The 25,973-nt window shown below is 50.5% G+C and overlaps 2 protein-coding genes across 5 annotated transcripts in view; one reads left to right on the top strand and one right to left on the bottom strand.

The window, feature by feature from the left end:
• PKD1 (polycystin 1, transient receptor potential channel interacting) overlaps window positions 1-25,973 on the bottom strand; it is a 184,869-nt gene that overhangs the window by 19,196 nt on the left and 139,700 nt on the right. For 3 of the 4 annotated variants that reach the window (XM_081965352.1, XM_081965353.1, XM_081965354.1), the window contains exons 37-46: window positions 25,356-25,550; window positions 25,014-25,153; window positions 24,645-24,772; window positions 22,975-23,131; window positions 20,728-20,853; window positions 20,428-20,602; window positions 18,938-19,225; window positions 17,749-17,883; window positions 16,258-16,560; window positions 9,113-12,836 (exon numbers count right to left, since the gene is read on the bottom strand). In XM_081965352.1, coding sequence (XP_081821478.1) covers window positions 12,261-12,836; window positions 16,258-16,560; window positions 17,749-17,883; window positions 18,938-19,225; window positions 20,428-20,602; window positions 20,728-20,853; window positions 22,975-23,131; window positions 24,645-24,772; window positions 25,014-25,153; window positions 25,356-25,550 — 2,223 coding nt within the window. In that variant the 3' untranslated portion in view covers window positions 9,113-12,260. Of the gene's footprint in view, window positions 1-9,112; window positions 12,837-16,257; window positions 16,561-17,748; window positions 17,884-18,937; window positions 19,226-20,427; window positions 20,603-20,727; window positions 20,854-22,974; window positions 23,132-24,644; window positions 24,773-25,013; window positions 25,154-25,355; window positions 25,551-25,973 lie in introns of those variants that run through there. The other variant, XM_081965355.1, reaches the window with a different exon arrangement.
• DCTN5 (dynactin subunit 5) lies at window positions 880-5,067 on the top strand. The gene is made up of 7 exons (XM_081965345.1): window positions 880-981; window positions 1,112-1,180; window positions 1,317-1,435; window positions 2,542-2,653; window positions 3,675-3,777; window positions 3,872-4,046; window positions 4,292-5,067. Exons 1-6 carry the CDS (start codon window positions 934-936, stop codon window positions 3,967-3,969), a joined length of 549 nt encoding a protein of 182 aa, XP_081821471.1. The 5' UTR covers window positions 880-933; the 3' UTR covers window positions 3,970-4,046; window positions 4,292-5,067.

Raw genomic sequence — 25,973 nt, 5'->3', positions numbered from 1 at the left:
GAAAGGCCTTTCTTTGTTGTCCACGTGTGGTTGAAGGAATTTGTCTCCGGTGCAGAAGCTCTCAGTGTACGTACAAAGAACGAAGTGATGAATCATAATCACAGCCCCCATTCAAATACCTTCATCGTGGATCATAGGACGCAACACTTAATGATGGTCAGAGGAGACTAAAGGACCAGTCAACATAAACCCTACTACAGAATTCTGGGAGTTGAAGTCCACAAGTCTTAAAGTTCCCACGTTTGGACACCCCTGCCCTACTAGGAAACTAAATCAAAGTTTTCGGCTCCCAGCTTAGCCACCTGCTTAATTGCCTGAAGTCGGGAAGGTCTCTCTCTCCTGCACGGAGCAGATCTCCCCCCCCCCCCCCAGGGCTTGCAGCAGCCCAAGGAAGAGCAACGGCTCCCTCTCCTGCAAAAGCCTCCCCCGGGGGAGAGCTCCCCTCGCCCCCTTTCCCAGCCTTTTCAGCCCAGTTCAGCCACCCCAATGGGCGGCGGCGGCGTCTTCTCCGCTCCCGGGCATATTGTGGCGGGGAGTCCCGCAGGCGGTGCGTAAGGCGGAGGCGGCTGGCGGAGGGGCGGAAACCCCCTAGCTGCCTTGCCCGGCCTCTCTCTCCCTCTCTCTCTCGGGAGGAGGCCGGAGGGTTCCCGGGGGCGCCGCTCACCTGCGCCTTCTCCTGCGGGGTCAGAACCGCCGACGCAGCAGCCTCCATCCTCGCACTCCCGGGCGCCTCCGCGGCGCATGCGCGCAACCCTTTCGCGCCAAGTAAAAAAAAAAGCGCTCGCGCCCGCCTCCCGCGGCTCCGCAGCCAATGGGAATCCGCGATATTTAGCGGCCGACGGGCGAGCTGAGACCATTGGCTAGGGAGAGGGACTACGGAAGCCGACTGGGCCCGGGGGGCGTTCCCGCGGACGGGCCGTGCCGGGCGCCGCCATGGAGCTGGGCGAGATGCTCTACAACAAGTCCGAGTACATCGAGACGGTGCGCGGGGGGGGGGGGCGGCCCGGGGGGGGAGGGTCGGGCGGAGGCGGGGCCTGAGGGCGGTGGGCCCCGAGGAGTGATGGGGGGGGGGGCTGGAGGCGGAGCGCTGACCCTGCGGCCTCCCTGACAGGCCTCGGGGAACAAGGTGAGCCGGCAGTCGGTGCTGTGCGGGAGCCAGAACATCGTCCTCAACGGCAAGGTGAGAGACGCCCCCAACCCCCCCCCCCGGGAGATGGGAGGGAGGGGGCGCCCGGGGAGGGAGGGTCCCTGCAGGGAGGGGGGAGGGGTTCGGAAGGGCAGGAGCCCCACGGCAAAGGGCCTCTCTGCCCCCGCAGACCATCATCATGAACGACTGCATCATCCGGGGGGACCTGGCCAACGTGCGCGTCGGGCGGCACTGCGTGGTGAAGAGCCGGAGCGTCATCAGGCCCCCCTTCAAGAAGTTCAGCAAAGGGTAAGGAAGGAGAACGCCACCCCACCCCCCCGTCCTCCCCTCCCCTCCGCCTCCTCCCGGGGAGAGAGAGAGAGAGTTACACTAGGTAGATAGGTAGGTGGTTGGTAGGTAGACAGACAAACAGGATAGAGAGAGAGATGATAGATAGATAGATGATAGATAGATAGATGATAGATAGATTGATAGATAGATGATGATAGATGATAGATAGATAGATGATAGATAGATAGATGATAGATAGATAGATAGATAGATGATAGATAGATAGATAGATAGATAGATGATAGATAGATGATAGATAGATAGATAGATGATAGGTAGATGATAGGTAGGTGGTTGGTAGGTAGACAGACAGGATGGAGAGATAATAGATAGATAGATGATAGATAGATAGATAAATGATAGGTAGGTAGTTGGTAGGTAAACAGACAGACAGGATAGAGAGAGAGAGAGATGATAGATAGATAGATGTGTGCCTATGTATATAGGCATGTATATATAGACATTAGTGTTTCTGACAAATGTGTGTGTTTATATGTATATGTGTATATATACATGCATGTGTATGTATGTGTATATCTGTGTGTGTTTGTGTGTATGTGTAGATATGTATATGCATACAGTATATCTTTGTATATATGTACAGTATATGTATAAAAACACCTAAAGGTTATAACATAAAGAGAACATATAAATGTTACACGTAAGTATAACGTGTTCTATTTATGTTATAGCATGTGCTTTTATACATATAAACATAACATGTATTGGCCTCCCATCTTACTCTAGGCCAGGGTTTCTCCACCATGACAACTTTGAGAGGTGTGGACTTCAGCTCCCAGAATCCCCCATCTGGCTATGCCTGCCATCTCCTTTTGCTCTTTCTTGCCTTGGCTGCCACTGAGGAGGGAGGGAAGGAGGGGTGGGCGGAAAGGAATCCTCCAGAGCTCAGCCGGTTGCAGGCCTCAGCACGGGGGTGGGGGTTGGGGGTTGGAAGGGCCTTTGGGATTCTTGCATTCTGCCCCCTCTCATCTGGCCTGGTTTTGTTCAGCGCTGAGCATGGAAGGGAGGCTGCTGAGGAAGCTCCCGTCCTCCTTGCTTTCCAGGGTCGCCTTCTTCCCTCTGCACATCGGGGATCACGTCTTCATTGAGGAGGATTGCGTTGTCAACGCGGCTCAGATTGGCTCCTATGTCCACATAGGCAAGAACTGCGTCATTGTAAGTGCGCGTAGCTGCTCAGCTTCAGGGGATGAGGGACTCCCTGGCTCAAATCTGACTTCTGATGTGGGTCACATTGTGCCATGTTTGAGGCCCTTAGCTAAGCAAGCTGGTTCCTCTCTGGGGGCAGCAATTACACAACACTTGTCTACCTGCTTTGTGGCCCAACACAAGATCCCGTGTGACTGGCTATCCTGGCTTCAGCGCTCAGGGTTAAAAGCACAAGAAAGTCAGGGGCTGTTTGCTCCCTTTGGAGGCTTTGCAGAGGCTCTCTTGGGTGGCTTAGATCAGGGCCCCCAACCCCCGGTTCATGGACGGGCATCAATCCATAGCCTGCCAGAAACCGAGACACACAAGCAAGCAAAGTCCCATCCCTGGGATGCAGACAGCAGGTGAAACCTCTCTCCAGGGAACCGGTCCCAGGGTTGGGGGCTGCTGGCCCAGAGCAGGGGTGTCCAAACTTGGGAACTTTAAGACTTGTGGACTTCAACTCCCAGAATTCCCCAGCCAGCATAGCTGGCTGGGGAATTCTGGGAGTTGAAGTCCACAAGTCTTAAAGTTCCCAAGTTTGGACACCCCTGGCCTAGAGCTTCTTCCAAGCTCACTTCTACCTTGCTTCCCCCCATTTCTTGTGGATCAGCCCCAACACGTTCATCATTTCAGGTCTTGGGGCAGCAACCCCTGAAGCTTGAGGGGGAGGGTGACTCCTGGTCTTCAGACCATCTTGGCTGCTCTCCAGGTAGTTCAGTTTCCTGGCCCGCAGCTGACATTACAGAGACTGTCGAAAGCCCCGTTTCTCCAGCTTAGCAGCTTTACGATGTGTGGCCTTCCACTCTCATCATTTCCCAGCCAGCGGGAGATTTCTGGGAATCGAAGTCCGCTTATCGTAATGTTGCTAAGCTTAAGAAACCCTCAGGGACTTAAGGCTGGCTCCATCCCTTTGGCCTGATGCTGCAGAGCAGAGCTCTTGAGGCCGAGAGGCTCCAGCAGGTGACATCTTCATGTCTTGGCATCCTTTTAGGGTCGCAGGTGTGTCCTGAAAGACTGCTGCAGAATCCTTGACAACACAGTGTTGCCCCCGGAAACAGTGGTCCCACCTTTCACCATCTTCTCTGGCTGTCCAGGTAAGCTAGAAGGGGCAAGATGCTGGGGGAGGGGGGAAGAGACGGGGTGTGTGCAGGAGGGCCGGTGAGTTGCTCATGTCCCTGTCCTCTGCAGGGCTCTTCTCGGGGGAGCTGCCCGAGTGCACGCAGGAGCTGATGATCGATGTCACCAAGAGCTACTACCAGAAATTCCTGCCCCTCACCCAGATTTGAGAAACTCCTCCTCTGGCGGGAGGCTCGGGACTGGCGTGGCCTATGGGGGCCCTGCAGGCAACTGGCTCCAGAGCTGGCCAGCAGGCCTGCCGAAAGCTTCCCAGTCGGGCCACCTTCCTTGGTGGTGATGTCGTCCTCCCTCCTGGATTGACCAGGCCTTCCTTGCCAGAAGTTCTTCTGGTTTCTCTGGATGGTTGGAAGAGGCTGCCTTGTCCTGGCTCCCCTCAATGTGCTCCATGATGGTTTCACTCTAAATGCGCTTCCTTCTGTTGATCAGGAGAGAGAAGCACTTGTGTTTGCGGGGTGGGTGGTGGGTGGGTGGGTGGGGTTGCTGCTCTTGTTCTGGCTGGTCCTTCTCGCTCAATCACAATCCTCCCTTGAGGACAAGGTCCTGGCCAGCCGCCTTGCTGCCGTTCGTTCTGTTCTGGAGCCCCTCGGAGCTTCCCTCGGATGCTGCCAAGGCGTCTCTTCAGGCCCCAGTTGTGGAAGCGGCTGCAGCCCAAATCCAGAGCTCTGCTTTGTGGGCTGTTAATCAAAGCGGATCTTTCCTCCTCCCATTGTGTGTGGGGTAACCTGAGCTGGCAGGGCAGGATCACGCCCTCCTCTAAGGGACAGCAACTCCGCCCTCCAGCCGACGGTCACTTTGGAGGAACTGGGCAAGAGGAAAGGGCTGTGTGTTGTCATTGGGTTGGGGAGGTTAGCTACTTAGGGGGAGGGCGGCTGCCAGGCAAACGGGGTGCAAACGGTCCCTGGGGGAGGTGCAGCCCCTTCCCTGCCCCACCCTCTCTCAGCTCTTCCCAGGGCTTTGCTTTGTCCCCCCCCCCCCTCCAATAGGTTAAGCAGCCTAGTTTGGTTGCCTTCGTTCTTTGTCTTCTTGTGCCGCCACTTTCTGCATGTTAGAAGTCAGCTTAAGTTGCTCCAGGCTCTGTGTGTGGGCGCACTCGCACACCTGTGTGTGTTGGCCTGTGAACCTCCACTGGGTATTAACCAACCAGGGACCATTGGACACATTGTAGGAACCTTTACTCACTGCCCAGGTGCTCTCTGGTTTGTAGACCTTTGCCTGTATGTATATTAAAGTCTGAATTGGCCAACCAATCGTCTTGACGGTGGTGGTTCTCTCCCATGGGTCTCTGGGGAGGATCGGTTGCCTGGCCACTCAGCTGCCCCATGTGCCCAGGAGGCCCAGCGCCTGGCGTGGCTGGGATACCCTTGGATGAGACTCTGAGATGGGTTGGGCCCAAGAGCCGCCAAGCCCTCCTCTTTTTTGACCTCTGGAGGAGGGATCTGTGGCTTGCCAAACCTGCCATGAAAATTGGAGTTGCTGGCAAACTCCAAAAACTCTCTTCGATTCACCTTCCTTCCCTGGAAGCCGTCTCAACTAACCTGGACATCTCCCCCTGACTGGTCAATGGCCCTGGGGGATGTGGATGCTTCCTTGGTCACAACTCTCAGCTCTTCGTGTTTGTTATGGACGCTAATCATCTTTTAAAGGCCCCGTAATCTCTTGCAGGGTAGAGTCTTGGGCAACTGAATAGAGCTGAGTGTTTACTGGCCAGATGCCCTTCCTGTCACCAATGCGGAGGTTGTTTCAGCAGATACATTCTCATTGTGACAAAGAGAAACATCTGCCTCCACTCACAGCCTCCTGATAGTGAGGTGAGAGCGCCACCTCTAGGCCACTTCTATTATTATACCACCACAGAACCTGGCAGAACCAGAACTTCGCCTCCCTCCCTGGCGAAGAACTTGGGAAGGTCCCATCTGAGATGCTTTTTCCAATTACGTTTCTGCCCTGGATTCCGGTTTCATTTATCTGATAGTTGTCTTGGTCGCACTTTTCTTCCTATCCCCCAAGGATATTCCTTCTGCTCATTACACAACCCCCCCCCCCCCCCCCCGCCTCCATAGCTCCAGGTTTCTTGCTAGCTTCAGTGAAAGTTCTCTTCATTACACGTACATTCAGGGTTTCTGGAACTCTGAAAAATTCAAGTAACTGCCGTATACAAAAGGTGGCTGGGAAAATCTCTTGCAGGTAATTCTTCTAAGAGCCACAGTGGTGCAGTAGTTAGAATGCAGTACTGCAGTTTCTGCTGCCTGCAATTTGGCACTTCAAATCTCACCAGGTGGTCTCAGACTTCCATCCTTCCGAAGTGGGTAAATTGAGGAGCCAGTTTGTTGGGGGCAAGAGGCTGACTCTCTAAACCACCTAGTGAGGGCTGTAAATGTGAAGCGGTATATAAGTCTAAGTGCTATTGTCCGTCCTTCCTTTCCATGGTGCACAGTGGTTAGAATGCAGTACTTGCAGGCTAACTCTGCCCACTGCCGGGAGTTTGATTCTCACCGGCTCAAGGTTGACTCAGCCTTTCGTCCTTCCAAGGTGGGTAAAATGAGGACCCAGATTGTTGGGGGGCAAGCGGATGACTCTGTAAACCGCTTAGAGAGGACTGTGCAGCGGTATATAAGTGTAAGTGCTATTGCTAAGTACAGGTAATCCCTGACTTACAATAGTTTGTTTAGTGACTATTTGAAGTTACAACAGCCCTGAAAAAAGTGACTTATGGCTCTTTTTCACACGACCTTTGCAGCATCCCCGTGATCACGTGATTCACATTTGGATGCTTGGCAAATGGTTCATATTTATGATGGTTCATATTTATGACGGTTGCCTCTTGCAGTGTTCTGACAAGCAAAGTCAATGGGGAAGCCAAATTCACGTAACAGCCGTGTTTCTAATTGAACAACTGCAAGTCATTCGCTTAAATATGGCAAGGAAAGTTGTGAAATGGGACAGAATTCACTTAACAGAATTCATTTCTCACTTAGCAACATAAATTCTAGCATCAATTGGGGAAATAAGTTGAGAACAACGTGTACAAAGTCAGAAAAGTGTCAAACAGGCGTTGGTATTTATCTGTTCTCTCCGCTCTTCGTACAACACATGCGCACACAAACACATTGTTGAAGATTGAAAGGAGGAGTTTTCTAAAGCAGGATGAAGGATGTTTTAGCATCCCAAGGAGGAAGAGGCTTCAGCCATCCCCAGTGGGCAAATACCAGAGAACTTCCTATTGTTAGAGGGGGTTCTTCCTACACCTACACAAGTGAAGAAAGCCTCCCGCCCTCTTGAAAAGCATCTTTGGATCATGAGGTCGAGGGCTACCTGTACCATTGATGTGTCGGAGGGCTTTACTTGGTTTGTGTACTGTTGTAATGCCGTGTGGTTGTAGTGTGTGGATTGTTGCAGGGAAGTTTTTCCTGTAAACATGACGTTATCCTTTACGGAGCTTCTTTTGATTGGCATTTTTTGGATACATTTGTGTGGGTACGTATTCCGTTGGACAATATTGTAGAGAGTCTGTTTCCTTTTTCTGGTGTTCTGGATTGTTGCAGTGCATTTGTAGTCATCTGAATGAAGTTCTCACACAGCTCCTCTTGTGGGAAGTCGGGTTGTTATTTTCCTCCAGGAGAATTGGGATAGTGCAGGTTGTTTTTCAATAGACTCGCATCTCTAATTTGCTATCATTTCCTCTTCGGATGTCCACGTACTGTTTTCTTTTGCCCTTTTCAAGCCCGCAGGATGCTTAGATCTGGCCCGGGGGGCTGCCCTGATGCGGCCCTCAATGAAATCAAGTTTCACATCCCTGCCCTAGACGCTGCCTTACAGTCCCCATTAGGAGTCCCCATTGAGAGTGGGCGTCCCATAGATCAGGGATCTGCAACCTTAAACACTCAAAAGAGCCATTTGGACCCCTTTCCCACGGAAAAGAAAACACAGGGAGCCACAAAACCTGGGTGGGTGTGGCCAACTCGACGTTACTCACTCCCACCCAGTCATACGACACACACACCCCGCCCAGCCACACTTAACGCGGGTTTTGTGGCTCCCGGTTTTTTCTTTTCGGTGGGAAACAGGTCTCTCTCTATTTCCCTGTCTCTCTCTGTCTCTCGTCTGTGTATGGGTGTGTTCCCTCTTGAATCACTGAATTCCAAAAACAGGCAAGGGTTGGTGATGGTTGTTGGTGGTTTTTTTTGCTGATGTTCTTCCTTCTTCTTTGAGTGCTTTTTACCATATGATTTAAATCAAAAGTCATTTCAGGTTCCCAGACAACTGGAGCTCTTTGGTCTGGCTGGGAGGGGAGGGCGAGGCCAGCCAGTGGTGGGTTCAGCCGACAGGGAGCCACAGCAGGGGAATGAAAGAGCCGCAGGTTGCAGACAACGGCCATGGATGTTCCTCTGACCTGTTGCTATATTTTTCTATTGTCATTCTTTGGGGTGTTTTATGGACTGTGTCCAGTCTATGATGCCGGTGGTTTGGCCTTTTTTTTTGGGGGGGGGGGGGATATTTTGGCCCTAATTTAGGTTTATTTTAATTAATTTTTAACTAATTAAAGTTGACTTTGGGATGAACAAAGCAAGTCCGAGGCCCACATGCAGTGCTGGAGCTTTTGAAGCATAAAGGAGCTGACTGGTTGATCGGAAATAGAACAGAACTGTTCTGGGCCACCTTCACAAGTAATGATCGGCTGCTTACTCGTGAGTAAAACAACCACCTTTTAAAAACAGGGTAGTAATAGTCTTTTAGTCACATGGAGAAACAAAACCCAAAAGTAATTAGTCCCAACAAACCTGGTTCTGCCCAAGGAACCCGAATTGCTTGCTGTATACTAGAAAACGAACAGTTGTCTGCGACAACCGGCCACTCCCAAACCCCTCCTGTTTATTTCACAGCCAGGGGGGAGCTGGCTAGCATCTAGAACTTCTTTTCCCTGAGAGCTGGCTTATTGCTTTCCTTTGCTCTCCTCTCCTTTCACGCATCTGGCATGGACCCCATCCGTTCCTTCGCCCCCCCCCCCCCACCGCTCTCAGCTCAGGCCCCGAAGACAGCTGGCTCTCCACCTGGGGGAGGATGGAAGAGCTGGGCTCTGCCCTCTGTCCCCGATGCTGTTTCCTTATCAGAGCCTTCCAAAGGCTCCGAAGCTGGCCCAGCCCCCCCCCCCACCTCCTCCTCGTCTGACTCTGCTGCCAGCGTGCCACAAGAAGAACATAGGACAATAGAGCCCTTCTCCCAACTTCTCACGTGGCCCCTTGGAAAAATTAGTTGTCCAACCTTGGTTTAAAAAGACAGAGACGAGAGCCGACAGAGCAGTCCATTGTCTTTTAATATGACCTTGTCAAGCTAATTCACCAGTATAAAAAAAAAATACTTTCTTTGCAAATTTAACACAAAGCACAACTTGCTTCTTACATTCTCGCTACTCAGAAGCCCTTTCCAAGCTGTTTGGATAAATTGTGTTGCTGGGAGGGATTTCAGACAGGAATAAATAGCAAACTGGCCGCAGAGGCCCAAACATACATTCAATGTTTTATATTTGGCAGGAGGGGCCAGGTGGGGATGTTGTTGACAGGTGTCCAATGCGGTGAATTTGCTCCTGTTCTTGTAGGTCTCGCTGCAGCCAAGCACGAGAGGCCCCTCCTGCCCATCCTCCCCACCACCTGCTCCTGCCTCGACTTGTCCCATCCTTTGCGATTTCCCAACATTTTAAATAACCCACGAGAACTTTTAACTGACCAACACAAGCGTCAAATCTCCTTCCTCTGGCTCAAGCTGTAACTGTCCGTCCTCCATTTACTGGCCTGGTTTAGGCTGTGCTCTTTAAAGGATGCCAACCTCAAGCCAGCTGTTGTTTAAATAGACCGAGGGAACCTTGCCTTCAGCTTTGGGCTGGCCCTGGTCGATAGTTGCCCCATGGTGCCCCCTCCTCCATTAAGGTGCTGCATTTCCAGTTGGCAAGAAGGGCAGGAGGGATGTCAGCTGAGCCCTGGGGAGGAGGATGGCCAACAACTGCCCCTGAATGGCTTCCCTCATTTCCTACTTGATAATGGCTAAGACTGAGAACTTTGCCCCAACAAGTAATCTAACAAAACAAATTCTTTTTCTCTCCATCTTCTTCCCTGTCTCTTTACCAACCAACCTTCTTTCCCATTTCCATCAAAGAAGGTAGGAAATTTCCTTCCTACTAAAGCAATCTGGAATATGATATGAAGTTTGACAATAGCACCCTCATAAATAATATTAAAAACAGGTAAATGCATTTTTCCGAGTGTCGGAAATGGTGGATGCAGCCCCCCAGAGCAGCTGCTAAAAAGAAATAACACCTCCTTGCGACTCTTGGGTAGCGAAGGTCACCTAAGCTGTTTAAGTGAGGTTTTGGGAAAGCAATTGGGGAGGGGGCCCTGGGATGGGGGTTCCTGTTGCATGTGCAGTGCCTTTGCGGGGATTGCAGTGGGCGCCTTGCCAGGAGGTCCTGCCTCCTGCCCTGGCGTCTCCGAACTTCCTCTGGCAAACCCCGCACATTGCTTTGCCCCCCACGCCAGCAATGCTCAAGTGAGGCTTTTGATGTCACTTTGTCTTAAATATCTACCATCTACACGTGTGAGCACAATACCACTGCTATAAAAACAGCAAACATACAAAAATATACATTTTTTTTCCTCTTGTAAAAATCCCATATAAATTACTCATAATACACATAACATTAAACCGGCCACTGGAATATGATGGGGGTTTGTCGTGAGAAAGGAGAAAGACGAGTTCCTGCACGGACCGGCCGTAGCGTTCAAATGGAAGGGATTCCCCGAATGAAAGCCAAGGGATGACATGGAGGTGGCCACCTGTGCTGGTTCCCAGGCCTCCCTACGGGCCTCTCGCAATCCTAGTCCTCGTGGGACTTGGAAGAGAGCAGGGTGGCCAGGCACATGCAGGGCCCAGCCTGCAATGTTCACCTGGCCATCATGGTGGCCGAGCTCCGATTTGGGAGCTAGAATCGATGGATGATGAGTTGATGGGTTTGTTCTTCACCACTCTGCATCTCCAAGCAACGGGTTGTGTGCACCAGGAACACAAACACATTGCTTTGACCAAGGGTGGGGAACTATGGACCCTTTATGACTTATGGACTTCAACTCCCAGAATTCCTGGCTCGGGAATTCTGGGAGTTGAAGCCCACAAGTCATAAAGGGGCCATAATTCCCCACTACTGGCTTAGATGCCAAGCAATTCCAGTATTTCTAGGCTGCCACCTCACTGGGGGTCCTGTGGGGGGAGGAAGGGGGGGTCCACGTGAAGTCATGAGAACAAGTGGCCCACCTGAGGTTATAGTCCAGTGGCCTGTTTTAAATTATGATCTACAAGAAACAAAAATACTGCTTCCATGATATATTATCCTGCTCTTTAAAAGTTGCATGTGTCATTGGTAGCTAAGGCAAGCATAGATTAAAGTGCTGGCAGTAAATAGAACTAGTAAACCATACGAATGAATATAGAGATATATTCATATATTCATTCATGCATACTCAAAACATACATTCACACAAACAAACCCTATAAAAATAAACCATCGTCTTCCTCAACCATAAAATGACGCAATCAACCTAATGCACGTAACCAGACCTTCACGGAGAACGGCCGAGGGAACGAGAGCCGGGGAAAACCAGCTCCCAGGTCCTCTCCCCGCGGCCAACTCCCCCCCTTTCCAACCTGCGTAGTTTTTAGACCCATGAAACGGTTGTTGCCGTCTCCAAGATTGGCCGAGGAGGGGCTTCGCACATTGGTCAAAAATAAGGGATCCTTTTTTTAAAAAAAAATCTCGGACCGACACTCTCTTTGGATTTATATACACCCGAGTGGCTACTCCATTCCGCTGGATTTGTCCTTTCAGCCCCACATTCTTCTGTCTCCAAAGTCCAGCTTCTTCTCCACCCCACCTGCCAATGTCTCCGATTCCGCTCAGGGATAAAAGTCCTTCCACTCCAGGCTCAGCCATGGTGGTTGAGCTCCTCCCTTGAGCAGAGTTACCCAAAAAAGAACAGGTTGCATTAAAAACACAAGTATTCTCTCTTTCTCTCTCTCTCTCACACACACAAACACACGAACCTGGTTTTGTTTGCTGTAAAGCTTCTGTGAAAAATAACACTTTTTTTCTGTTCTCGCCTTCCGAGAGTCCTTTCTTCTCCCTGGAGGTGTGTTCACCAAACACCTGACTTGGCCTTTCCTGGCTCCCCCCCTGCCCCCCCCCCCCGAGGCATGGAAACCAGGAGAGAGCTGTTCAGCCTCTGCAGAAGCCAAAATTCGGGGAAAGGCCCTGTGCCACCTGGCAGCATCGTGGAAGGCTGTGGCTCCGTCGTGCCGGTTGGTGCCCCCGCGGCTTCCAGAGCCAACCTGCAGCCTCCACCAGAAGCCACTGGAGAGACGGGGCCTGAGGCTGCAGTAGAAGCCTCTCCCGTCTGCTTCACTTGCCGGTGGGGTGGACCCGGTTGTTGGCCCGCAGAGGCCGCTTCCTTTTGGTGGCTGCCGCTGCCAGCGTCTTCTGTGGCGTCAGCAGAGGGCCTGGGCCGCTGTGGACGACCCGGAAGGCCGCCGGGCTGCTCAGGGGCCGGGAGGGCAGGACAGGACGGCTGCTGGGGCCCGGCTCGGAAGCCAAGCAGGCGGGGGCGGTGCGGATGGGGTGGGAAAGGCTGGCTGGCCACTCGGCCCTCCGCCTGCCCCTCCGCCTGGCCTGCCGGTTCTGGCTGCTCTCCAACCGGCACTCCAAGCCGTACACCTCCTCGGCTGCCCCGTTCACCCGGTCGAACTGGGCGAGCAGCGTCTGCAGGAGGGAGAGGAGCTGCTGGATCTCCGCATCGAGCTCCATGCTGTCGCAGGTGCTGGTGGCGAGGCTGAGTCCGTCCAGCTGGCTGGAGGAAGTGGAAGCCCGGGAGCTCTCGGAGGCAGCGCTAGGGGTGGCTCCCTGCAGTGACCGGGAGTCTTGGCTGGAGGAGCGGGAGGGCAGCGGCTCCATTCCTTCAAAGCGGACCTTGTGGCGGAACTGCGGGAAGAGAAGCATCTCATGAGTCGCGGTGGTGCAGTGGTGAGAATGCAGTACTGCAGGCTACTTCTGCTGGCTGCCTGCAATTTGGCAGTTTGAGTCTCACCAGGTTCAAGGTTGGCTCAGCCTTCCCTCCTTCCGAGGTCGGTAAAATGAGGACCCAGATTGTTGCGGGGGGGGGGGGGGGGAAGAGGCTAACGCTGTAAAGCACTGTGAAGCAGTATATAAGTCTAAGTACCAATTCTATTTTCCTTCCTTCCTTCCTTCCTTCCTTCCCCCAATGCCAGCAGTTTGATCCTGACTGACCGGCTCAGGGTTGGCTCAGCCTTCCCTCCTTCCGAGGTGGGTAAAATGAGGACCCAGATTGTTGGGGGCAAAAGGCTGACTCTGCCAACCGCTTAGAGAGGGCTGTAAAGCCCTGTGAAGCGGTATATAAGTCTAAGTGCTATTGCTCTTCCTTCCTTCCTTCCTTCCTTCCTTCCTTCCTTCCTTCCCTCCTTCCTTCCCTCCTTCCTTCCTTCCTTCCTTCCTTCCTATTAGAATGCAGTACTGTAGGCCAATTCTGCTGATTGCCAGCAAATTCAATCCTGAGAGGCTCAAGGTTGATTCAGCCTTCCGTCCTTCTGAGATCAGTAAAATGAGGACCCAGATTGTAGTAGGCTGACTCTGTAAACCGCTTAGGGACGGCTATAAAAGCACAATGAAGGGGCATATAAGTCTAAGTGCTATTGCTATGGACCTTCCTTCCTTGTTTGGCACAATGGCTAGAATGCAGGATTGCAGGCTAATTTTGCCAACTGCCAGCAGTTCGATCCTCACCAGCTCAAGGTTGACTCAGCGCTCCATCCTTCCAAGGTGGGTAAAATGAGGACCCAGATTGTTGGGGGCAAAAGGCTGACTCTGCCAACCGCTTAGAGAGGGCTGTAAAGCCCTGTGAAGCGGTATATAAGTCTAAGTGCTATTGCTCTTCCTTCCTTCCTTCCTTCCTTCCTTCCTTCCTTCCCTCCTTCCTTCCCTCCTTCCTTCCTTCCTTCCTTCCTTCCTATTAGAATGCAGTACTGTAGGCCAATTCTGCTGATTGCCAGCAAATTCAATCCTGAGAGGCTCAAGGTTGATTCAGCCTTCCGTCCTTCTGAGATCAGTAAAATGAGGACCCAGATTGTAGTAGGCTGACTCTGTAAACCGCTTAGGGACGGCTATAAAAGCACAATGAAGGGGCATATAAGTCTAAGTGCTATTGCTATGGACCTTCCTTCCTTGTTTGGCACAATGGCTAGAATGCAGGATTGCAGGCTAATTTTGCCAACTGCCAGCAGTTCGATCCTCACCAGCTCAAGGTTGACTCAGCGCTCCATCCTTCCAAGGTGGGTAAAATGAGGACCCAGATTGTTGGGGGCAAAAGGCTGACTCTGCCAACCGCTTAGAGAGGGCTGTAAAGCCCTGTGAAGCGGTATATAAGTCTAAGTGCTATTGCTCTTCCTTCCTTCCTTCCTTCCTTCCTTCCTTCCTTCCTTCCTTTCCTTCCTTTCCTTCTTTCCTTCCTTCCTTCCTTCCCTTCACAGTGGTTAAAATGCAGTATTACATTTTATTGCAACTCCTCTGCCAAGAGTTTGATACTGACTCAGCCTTCCATCCTTCCGAGGTGGATAAAGGGAGGAGCCAGATTGTTGGGGGCCAAGAGGCTGACTCTGCCAACCGCTTAGAGAGGGCTGGAAAGCACCGTGAAGCGGTATATAAGTCTAAGTGCTATTGCTATTTCTATCTCAGCCGTGGGACTTGTCCCAGCCTCACCCGAGGGCCCTGGAGACTCAGCAGGGCTTCTAAGTACCCCCCCCCCTTCTGCATTTCCCCAACAGCAAAATTATGCCAGCCATAGTGGTGATGAAATGCACACGGCACAGGGGGAGAATTGTAGCCCCACACCAAGAGGCCAAAGCAGGGGCTTAAAAGTCAAGCTTAGAAAAAATCCCCTGCCTTCCACTCATCTACTCGCTCTGGTTTTGCCCCCTTGGGAGTCTCTGCCTTCAGCTGCCAGCATCTGCCCTCGCTCTGAGCCTGTGTCAGGGAGCCACGAGGTCAGGGTTGCCCTGGCAGGCCAGCCTCCACTCTGCTCTTCCTCCAAGGCAAGGAGCCTCCCCTCGAGGGCAGAACCGCTTCCTGAGTGGGGAAGGGCCCTCTTCTCTTTCCCATTGAGAGGAGGCGGGGAGGGGAGGACCCTGCCTGATGGTCCAGGGCCTTTTCATTGGTTGACCAAAAGATGGCTTAAAGGCCCTCCGGGTCTCAAAGCAGATTTTACATACACACATCTGTGCCATTGGATCTGAATCAAAATCAATAAAACAAAACTTTAAGCCATTCCCAAATTGCATAAAAAGAAGTCCACTTAGCAACAAAAACATTTGGCCGCCCTAAATGTCTCGGCCGCTTCCTAAAACCCTCCTGATCTCCATGCAAGTTCAGGGGGGGGGGGGGAGAGATCCAACAAGGTGAATGCTGTTACTGAGGGAAGAAGGGCAGGTCACGAGGGGGGATGCAGGTTGGTGGCAATATCAAAGCAGTCGTCATGGCAGCCCTGAGGGCTCAATGGAAGGAGCCCTGGGTCAGGCCTGCAGTCCTATTCCTTATAGGATCATTGGCCTGCCACACACACTCTTACTTTACTACGCTGTTTCATTAGTGGGGAATTGGGAAGGGGAATAGTAAGGACTAGAATGTAAATGTGTTGTTGACAAAATAATCTGCACCTCTGCACCTGACCGGAAGTGGGTGGGTGGAGATGCCAGCGTGGCAGAGGAAGATTGGACCATGTGATGGACTGGTGGGTGTGGGGGGCAACGTCTTGAACTTTCAACTGTTCCAGGAAGCTCAGATTCGGGTTTTCCACAGATGTGCCAACATGTCTCTCTTAATAAATTGGAAGTTTGAGGAAATTTCTACCTTGGACTCTGATTTAATTTTGGATGATATTTGGAACGCTGACACCCTGTCCCTTTGGCGTGCCTCACATGTGTAAGACCCCTAAAAATGGGGTGGGGGCTTCACTAGTACCGTTGGACCACCCTGTGATCCCGGCTTCCTGTCCCTGCAGGCGCAGAAGGCCAGGTGCCTTTCTGGATGCAACATCATCAGTTGACCGTCACTTTGCTAAACGACTGAACAGCACTTACGTGGCGGAGGTGAGATTTTCAACTCCCCCACAGCTAGAAAGCCCCCCCCCCCCAATCATACCACTTGCGCTATTTGGGCAGGCGCTAAATTGCTGTCGATTCAGAAACGGGGTTCCTCCTTGGAGAAAGCAGCCCAAAGACCAGAGTGCCACCTGAGGAGGGGACCTCCCTTCCCTTTTGAGCTGGGCCAGAGTAGCCAGGCCAAGAGCCCCGGAGGGTCCCCTGCCCCAGGCTCCCCCCCCCCCCCCACTCACCTCCTTGGCTTTGCTGAATCCCATCCACATCTTGAGCCTCCGAAGGAAAAGCTCCACCATCTCGTAGTCCTGGGATTCGAAGGCTGGCCGGTACATCTCAAAGCGGGTCTCGCGGTAACGACGGATGAGCACGGCGGGGAAGAGCCGCGAGAGGCACCACAGCTGCAGCACCACGTAGCTGGCCCAGAGGAGGTGGGGGAGCCCTGCGGGTCCCGGGAGGCTCCTGCCACTGTGCAGACCGGTGAGAAACAGCTGGATCCCTCGGCCGAAGCCGGAGAAGCCCTCGGAGGTGGACGAGAAGAGCTGTGCGGACACAGAGGGAGGTCGGTGAGCGGCTGGCCAGGAAGGTCTGGCCAGGAAGGCAGCCTGGAGCTCAGGACTCTCCTTCCCTGCGTAGCTGAAGCCCAAATGGCCTCACGGGAGGAGTGGGTGGTGGTAGTGTGGATTCCCAGCCTCCTCACTTCTCAAGACGTCAAAAAAGGCCCTTGAACCCTGTTTTTCCCACTCAGAAATGGACAGAGACGTCCAGCGCTTGCCGACAGCAGCAGCCCATCCGCGCTCACTGTTAACTGCACCGTCTGGCCCAAAATGGATGAATATTATTTTTAAAGCGAACATTTCTGGGATATTACCTTGGCAACTTTAAGCCTGGAGGACTTCAACTCCCAGAATTCCCCAGCCAGCCAGCTTTCCTTTCCTCTGCTTTCCTTTGGTGGCTGGGGAATTCTGGGAGTTGAAGTCCTCCAGGCTTAAAGTTGCCAAGGTTGGAGACCCCTGGACTAGAGAATTGGAATTTCTGTTAAAGCCGGGTTAATGAGCTTCATAGCCTTAGAAATGTTAATTTTATCTGTATTTACAGATTTAAGAACAAGCTTGGTTCACCCAAAATTGTATTCAGGATCCACTGAACTCCCCAAAGAATGGATTTGAAAGGAAGGGCATCAGGGATCCTATGCTAGGGGTGCAAACATTTGAAGGCCCATTGATCCTCAAATGGTGTTTGTGTGTGTGTGTGTGTGTGTGAGAGAGAGAGAGAGAGAGAGAGAGAGCATTTATCCCACAGGTGATTTTTCATAAGGCAACTGAGAATAAAATACTGAAACCGAGTCTAGAGGGAGCCTGGGGGAGGGATTGCCACCCTGCCCTGGGAAAGCATCCCAGCCAACGTCAATGTCTCTTCCTGCAGAACGCGGCTGTTGGTGGTCAAGGAGGAGAACCAGCTCTCTCTTGGTAAAACTAGGTTGAAGAAACCACGTTTAGAAAAGGGGCTGCGTGGATCCCCTCCAATTGGCCCGAAGACAAGGCATTTTGCTCAGGGTGGTAAAAAAAACTGCCCCTGGAATGATTGGCATAGGTCGGGGGTCAAACCAGGGGAAGGGGCTCCCACAGGGCAGGTTAGAGGAAGGGGCCCAGCTCTCCTCTCCCTCCAGTTGCTGATGGGACAATGTCATCTCAGCCCACCCCTCCCTATTTCAGGGTTTCCCCCATTACCAGGTATCCCAGCTGTGTGTACGCCAACATCAGGATCGCGAAGGCCAAACCAGTGCCCAGCAGCTCCCCGGCCGATTTCTGCAAAGCTTTGCCGAAGGTGGACCACTGTCGGACGAAGCGCAGCTGCTGGGAAGCCTTTGGGAAGCAGAGAGGGAGGCTGGCTAAGCAAGGGCTGGCTTTGCCTTTGGGGGGGGGGGGGATCGGTTGGGGCAACAGAATCCCTTCCTGGAGCGGAGGGGGATCTGAGAGTCCTCCTCCGGTGTCACTTCTGCCTCAATCGGTCAAAGCCGCCCCTAATTCACACCCTCAACCGTTTAACTACAAACACAGAGGTTTAACATAGAATAGCACAGAAAATAGAGCTGGGGGGGGATCTTGGAGGTCTTCTAGTCCAATCCGCTGCTTCAGCAGGAGACCCTCGACCGTTTCAGACAAATCCAGCCTCTTTCTGAAAACCTCCAGTGATGGGGAGCCCACGGTTTCTGGAGTCAACTACTGTTCCACTGGTTGATTGTTCTCACTGTTAGGAAGTTTCTCCTTAATTCCAGGTTGCTTCTCTCCTTGGTTAGTTTGCATCCATTGTTTCTTGTCCTGCCTTCTGGTCCTTTGGAAAATAGGTTGACTTTCTCTTCTCTATGATAGCCCTTCAAATATTGGAAGACTGCTATCATGTCATCCCTGGTCCTTCTTTTCTCTAGACTAGACAAGTCCAATCCCAGTTCTTCTTATGTTTTAGTCTACAGGACTTTAATCGCCTTTGTTGCCTTTCTCTGCAGTCTTTCCAGAGTTTCAATCAGATTGTTAACCAATGGAACAGGAGTTGCCTTCAGAGGCTGTGGGAGCTTCATGGAGGCTTTCAAGAAGAGACTGGACTGCCCTCTGTCAGAAATGGCATAGGGTCTCAATTTCAATTTTTTCAATTTTATTTGATTTATAGACCGCCCCCTCTCCCCGAAGGGACTCCTGCTTGGGTGGGTGGTTGGACTAGATGACCTCCTGCTTGGGTGGGTGGTTGGACTAGATGACCTACAAGGTCCCTTCCAATCCTGTTAACCTGTTAATCCTCTGAGAAAGCTTTAACTCCTTGTCACATCCACAAATTTGTTCGTGTTTTCCGAAGCTCTCCTAACAAGGAAACCTGGAATTCCTAACTGATTCCAGGGCCCTCCTGATGGGCACCTGTTCCTACCTTGACTGTCAGCAGGAAGAGCAGAGAAGCAGCCAGGCAACTGAAGGCCACGTGGAGAGATGCCACCGGGTAGAAGCTGGTGAAGGCCCGCTTGTTCTTCAGATACTTCGCCCACTGCCGCTCAGCGAGAGTGGCCTGGCTGAGGTGGACGACCACCGTGGAAGTGGTGGCCAGGATGAGCAGCCACTGGCCGTAGCTGCTGAGGAGGGCAAAGTAGGCCTTGCCTTCCTTCTTGATGGCAAGAGACTCGGAGACCACGAAATAGACCACCAGGATCATAAGGAAGACCTGGATGGGGAGGAGAAAGAGGACAGGTGAGCTCCCAGGAAAGGTGGGGGTGGCCATACGCGGATGAGTCCCTTCCACGCCTTCTGTCACTTCCTAGAAGCTGCACCCTGAGTAGAAACATGGGCTCTCTGGAAAGCTTATTGATTAGCCAATATTGGCCCTATCAGAATGCAGAGTTCTAAGTGCAAATTATTAATAAAAACAATTTAAAATGGCATTGGAGTAAAATGACATTGACATCAAGTATAACTTGATATATAGAAATAGGATAAAATTACATTTCAGTATCATCCCTACAATCAACCTCAATCAGTCCCACATATACCAATCTCAGCCGAACTCAATCCTGGGCCGTGTTAAATGTTGTTTTCACATGCTGGCCACACGTAAGGTGGGTTGTTTTAATATGGGGTTCCCGGTGGGTCATTCTCTGGGAAGTGTTCAGACAGGGAAGAGAGTTGCTTCCATTTTTTTCATCCTCCTGTCAATCAGAGGACCTCCATTCTTTCGTGGCCCAGAGGAATTAGGGCAGTGGTGAAATCTAAAAATTTTTTTACTACCGGTTCTGTGGCCGTGGCTTGGTGGGTCATGTGACTGGGGGAATCAAAAGACAGAAGCTCACTTTAACAATATCCTGCTGGAGGAGGGGGTTAGACTAGATGACCTCCAGGCCCCTTCCAGCCCTGGATTGCTGTGCTCTTTCAAGGTATCCTCTGAAGCTGCCTCTAGTGCCACGTTTGTGGTCCTCCCTCCCTCTCCTTTTTCCCTCCCTCCCTCTTTCTTTCTCTCTTCTTTTCTTTCTTTCTTTCTTTCTTTCTTCTTTCTTTCTTTCTCTCTCTCTCTTTCTTTCTTCTTTCTTTCTCCCTTCTCTCTCTCTCTTTCTTTCTTAGCAACCCCCATTCCTGTTTTTGGCCTAGCAGGTTTAAGGGGAGCAAAAACGGACGCCCCCACCCCCGTTTTTGGCTGTGTGATGTGCGATCGTTGGAACTTTTTTTTAAAAAAACTTTTTTAGTATTTTTTACTACCTGTTCGGGCAAACCGGCCCCAACCGTTAGCATTTCACCCCTGAATTAGGGAGTCTCTTTGGGCCCAAAAGGTCTTTTGCTAGTCCTGGCCCTGGTTTCTCCTGCACAGTCATGGGAGCAGTGCCAGCCGTCTGCCCTCTACAAGGGAGGATGAGCAGGGAGACCCTTGGGACTGACCATCATGAGCAGCTGCGGGGTCACCCTCCTGCCAAGGGGCTGCAGCGGGAAGGGAGTGACGGTCACAGCTGGCACAGAGTGTTTTGCCACCGGGAACTCCAGCCGGAGCGTGACAGCAGCATGGAGGTCCAGAACAGGGTGGTACTGGCTCAATTCCACAAAGACCGCTTGGCTCCTGTAACAGATGGAAAGGCGGGTCAAAATACCACAAAGCAAGGAGCTTTTTGGGGGGGGAGAGGGGGGAAAGGTGCAAGCGTGCCTCGGGTTCCGACTTGGGTCTCCCCTGCCCTCCTCACTCACCTGTTGTTGATCCAGTTCTTCTGCTGGAGGCCCTGCAGACAAGCGTTGCTTTCCTGGAGAGTCGTTCCCAATTCCTGGATGTAACCCCCGCTGTCATAGAAGGAAAGGTAGCCCCAGTACCAGGCCCTGATGCACAAGGGGGAAGAGGAGGAGGAGGAGGGTCACGCATGGCCAGAAAAGCCCCTTCTGGGCATCCCAGGATTCTGCTCTAGCTCCCTTCCAGGTGTTTGTAAACTTTTCCATTCATAATAAGCTCAAAAGACTGGACTTCTGGACAGTTTTCTCCTAAAAGTTCTTCTGCCTTTTCTTTTCTTTTTTTTCATGTTCTGAAGTTTTTAATAAAACAGCTCTAGTTTGAAGATCTTCATACTGCTAAAATGTACAACTTGGACAAAAGTAAATACGTTTACCTCTCACAATGTATTACCTAAATTCTAATTCTTGAAAAGTACAAGAAAAAAAGTTTTCATATACTACAAGCATGAATTACTTCTCATTTCTAAAAGAAGCAAATTTGTGGGGGTGGGTGGGAGAAAGTAAGCAAGGTAGCCTACTAAAGTCAGATTACTCTTTTTTTAAAAAAATACTATATATATATAGCTTTCCTCAGGGAAAGCTCAGATCAGCATGGTCTTCTGTGATAAGCCGAAGGACAGAAAGAGGGAGTAGTGACCTTCCTCCCATATTTAGGCATACCAGGGGTTGTAACACAAATACATACCTATTTCCCTGGCTCAACTGATAAGGAGGACAGCCTATGGCTTAGTGGCTAAGACTCCTGCCTAATATATAATACAGCCCAGGTTCTAATCCCAGTAAGGGTATGGCTAGCTGATGAGAGCTAATTAGCTCGAAATAGATCTATACTAGTCTCCCTTTATTTATTTATCAGTACAAATACAAAATATATATGTATGTATGTATGTATGTATGTATGTATGTATGTATGTATGTATGTATTTGTGTTACAACCCCTGGTATGACTAAATATGGGATGAAGGTCACTACTCCCTCTTTCTGTCCTTCGGCTTATCACAGAAGACCATGCAGGCAGAAAACCATATTTTTTATTTTTAATGTATTTTTAATACAAATACAACATATATATATATATATATATATATATATATATATATATATATATATATATATATATATATATATATATATATATATATATATATATATATATATACACATATATATATATGTGATAGATGATAGATAGATGATAGATAGATTAGATAGATAGATAAATAGAGATAGATAGATGATAGATGATAGATAGATAGATAGATAGATAGATAGATAGATAGATAGATAGATGATAGATAGATGACAGATAGATTAGATAGCTAGATAAATAGAGATAGATAGATAGAGAATAGATAGATAGATAGATTAGATAGATATAGATATAGATATAGATAGATAGATAATTAAATAGATAGATGATAGATAGATAATTAGATAGATAGATAGATGATAGATAGATAGATTAGATAGAGATTAGATAGATAGAGATATAGATGATAGATAGATAGATGATAGATAGACAGACAGACAGACAGACAGATTGCCTTTTCTTCTTTGCTTGTGACTCTTGCCTGCTGCTTGCAACCTTCCTTCCTTTTTGTTTCTGGCATAATCTTGAAAGTCCACTCCTGACGCTGCATTCCGCCCCACAGCCCCCAAACCCTCTCACTCCATTGTCACCCCAGGTAGTCCTTGACATATGGCCACAATTGAGCCCCAAAATTGCTGCTGCTAAGTGAGACATTTGTTAAGTGAAGTTTGCCCCACTTTACGGCATTTCTTGCCACCGTTGTTAAGTGAATCACTGCAATTGTTAACATGGTTAACTAACTTCCCCGTTGACTTGTCCTGTCAGAAGATCACAAAAGATGGATCACACACACACACACACACCACGGCAACTGGCATAAATATGAACCAATTGCCAAGCATCTGAAATTTTATCACGTGACTGCATTGGTTGTAAGTGTGAAAAACGGTCATAAGTCATTTTTTTCAGTGCCGTTTTAACTTTGAACGGTCACTAAATGAACTAAATGAATTCAAGGACTCCCTGCATGGGGACAATCTGGACAAGGGACTAAGATGCCATCTGTCCTGAGCTCTTGGAGAAGAGGCTGACCACAGGTAAGTCAGAAGGAAATGCAACTGGTCACACCAACATGGAGAATGCGGGGGAGAGAAAGGGAGGGAGGGAAGGGCTCCACTCACCCAGCCAGGTCAGGGGGAGAGTAGGTCCAGAGCGGCCCCAGGGTGTCCGAGGGGCTCTTCCAGCCAGCCGCGTAGCTGGTGGTGTCAAAGCTGTTGGGACTGAAAGCGCATCTTCTCTTCGTCCCACCGAGAGCCTCTTCCAGCGAATTCAAGCACCCTGTTGGGAGAAGAGAGAGCGCCATGTTTTCTCTGCTTGGTCCTTCAAATGGGCTTCTTCTATCCAGAGCCGCCTTCTCCAAAGACAAAACCATCCAGCCAACTGTTTCAATGAAGACTCAGTCACGAGGGCCAAAGGCGTCTAAAGGTTAAATCCTGGCAACCGGAGCGAACTTGGTTTTGGTCATCAAGTCACACTCCATTTTGTGTGGCTTACTTGGCAACAATGCCTAACCGGAAGTGTCCGGTGGTTGTTTTCATCCCGAGTGTTTTTTCAACTTCCCAGGTGGGACTCTCTAAGATTTCTTGCTGTTCTCCTTCCTCCTCCTCCTCCTCCTCCTCCTCCAGAGGAAAAGGATCCAAGAGCCTGGGGCTCTTAAGTGTGGCATGCAACCCTGGGGGCAGTTGGTGGCTTGAGGCCACTCCCTCCACCTTTTTCGACTTTTGCAATTCTGAACATGCCGCATTTTTCAGACTATAAGACGCACCAAAATTTCAAAATGGTAAGTAAGAAAAAACAGTTTTTGTCCTCCCTGGGCCCCAGCAGCACTCTGCAGAGCTGGGGGAAAGGCAAAAATGCCCCCATTTTTGCAAAAAATGGGTGGAAAATGAGTCGGTTTTTTGCAAAAACAGAGGCGTTTTTGCCTTCCCCCAGCCCTGCTGAAGCCTGCAGAGTGCTAATGGGGGCTGGCGGAAGGCAAAAACACCGCTGTTTTTGCAAAAACGGCCTGTTTTTTGCAAAAATGGGATGCTGGGGCAGGACTTCGGGAGGCCAGAAATAGCTGTATTCAGTGTATAACCAACATTTCCACGCTATTTTTTTTTTGGGGGGGGGGGTTCTTATACACTGAAAAATACAGTATTTAACTCTTTTTAACTCTGCCTTTGATTTTTGAAAAAATTGTGTCTCTTGTTATGCTTTTTATTTGTAAACTGACAAATTTGTAAGAGTCCAATTGGTGAGACAGTGATGTGGAAATTTGATAAATAAAAATACTTAATAAGAAAGCATGTTCTGATTCAGCCCAGATATCAGGAAAGGCTCCAGATGAATGGAATCAACAGGGGTTTCATGCTCCAGAAATCATAGAGCGGGAGAGATCAAATCTGGGGCACCTGTGTAAACCAAAGAAGGCTTTGGTAGAAGAGGACACACAAAATAAGACTGTGGCAGTGAGGAAACTGCCCTTGTTTCTTAAACCGATTATTTCTATTCCACATCTGGAACATGGTGCACAATTACTAATAGCAATAGCACTTAGTTTTATATACCACTTTACAGTATGTACAGTATATAAACCGCTTAGAGAGTGGTTTACAGTCAGCATATTGACCCCAACAATCTGGGTCTCCATTTTCCTGACCTCAGAAGGATGGGAAGCTAAGTCAACCTTGAGCCTATCAGGATCAAACTGCTGGCAGTCGGCAGAGTTAGCCTGCAATGCTGCATTCTAGCCACTGCACCGTCAAGGTTCACCATTAAACAGACAAAAACCTGCTCGCTTCCCACTTACCTTCTTGCACACGGATTTGCCGAAGTCTTGGGGCCCCCAGAGTGATACCTGAGCTTCCCTGGGCAGAGCGATTCCGATACAGAAAGGGCAACAGTCCCTGCGTGGCCCAAAGCCAGAAGTCATCGGATCTGCACCAAGACGATGAAGGAGGAAAAGCAGAGAGTGACTGTGCTCAGCACGGAAGATGCTCGTCCCAATTTCAAAGCGCGCTCTGGTCCCTGCCAAGCCCTGTTCTCCCTTGGCTGGAGCTGCCCTTCCCATCCTTACCCTCCTCCCTCTTTTTCTGGGCCCAGGGTGGAGCTCAGTTGAGGAGCATCAAACCATCTACAAAGCTGAACATGTGAACAGGAGGCCACGCAGCAGAAATACCTCTTAATATCCAGGAATTGCCTGACGCCAAGCTGCTGCTTGATGGACTTTTGCAAAAGGAATGCCTGGCTGTTGTGTGAAGGCCCACTGTAGTTGGTGAGAAGGACGACCAGCAGGAAGAACATGTAGATGAAGCAGTTCTAGGAGAAAGAGAGGAAGGGGACTTGCCATTCTGCTCAGAAAAGCCCCAGGCAGGGAGGACGTTCTGCTCTGGGATCTTGGGGTGCTTGCACGCCCACCCCCTCACAGGCTCCCCTTTGGGTCAGGAGGGGAGATGACACCAGAGGCTCCAGCTCCTCTTGTTGGGCGCAATCCCAGGGTCTCCTGGTCTCCCCTTTTCACCTTGAGCAGGCTGTGCAGAAGCTTGACCTTCCTGGCTTCCTCCTTGGCCTGGAAAAGAGCAAAGCCCTGAGGAGGCCGGACCTTCCCGATCTTCTCCGAGACGTGCTCCACAAAGGGCTGCTCCACCAAAGTGTCGTCCTCCTCAGGGTGCAGGCGCTTGGCCACCAGGGAGAAGTAAAGGGCTTCCAGGAGAATCTGGAGGTACAAAAATATCAAATACCTCTGGATTTGGAGGTGACGTTGCACATCACTTAACGCAACCCCTTGGGAAGGGAAGGTCTGTTAAATCCACACCCTCTTTTGATGAATCCATTGCTATTCTAGAGACAGCTCCTGTTCACCATGCTCTGAACAGACACTCGAGGATTCTCTTTGGACCACAAGGGAAGATGCTCCAGGCACAACTGATCTCAACAACCCATGCCGGTGTTTAGATTCCTCTCCCTGCACAGAACTGGCTCTCCGCCCTTCTGGCCTGGATCTTCCCAAGCAGAAGGTAAGAGGCTGGTCTGTAAATAATCCAGCCCCCAGGTCCAACCAGGAGCCACAGAAAATCACAGTAGATTTTAGAAAGAGCTGGCATGGTCATACTCCACTCAGTATATATTTGTCGGATGC

The sequence above is a fragment of the Natrix helvetica genome, assembly GCF_964273705.1.
Source record: "Natrix helvetica genome assembly, chromosome: 13".
Taxonomy (NCBI): Eukaryota; Metazoa; Chordata; class Lepidosauria; order Squamata; family Natricidae; genus Natrix; species Natrix helvetica.
Note: the sequence above shows the minus strand (reverse complement) of the source record. Positions and strands in the feature narration are given on the sequence as shown.

Coding starts and splice junctions, on each gene's coding strand:
- DCTN5 (XM_081965345.1), top strand. CDS start 934: ATGGAGCTGGGCGAGATGCTCTACAACAAGTCCGAGTACATCGAGACG. Junction 1,436..2,541: donor TTCAAGAAGTTCAGCAAAGG/GTAAGGAAGGAG, acceptor CTTGCTTTCCAG/GGTCGCCTTCTTCCCTCTGC. Junction 2,654..3,674: donor TAGGCAAGAACTGCGTCATT/GTAAGTGCGCGT, acceptor GCATCCTTTTAG/GGTCGCAGGTGTGTCCTGAA.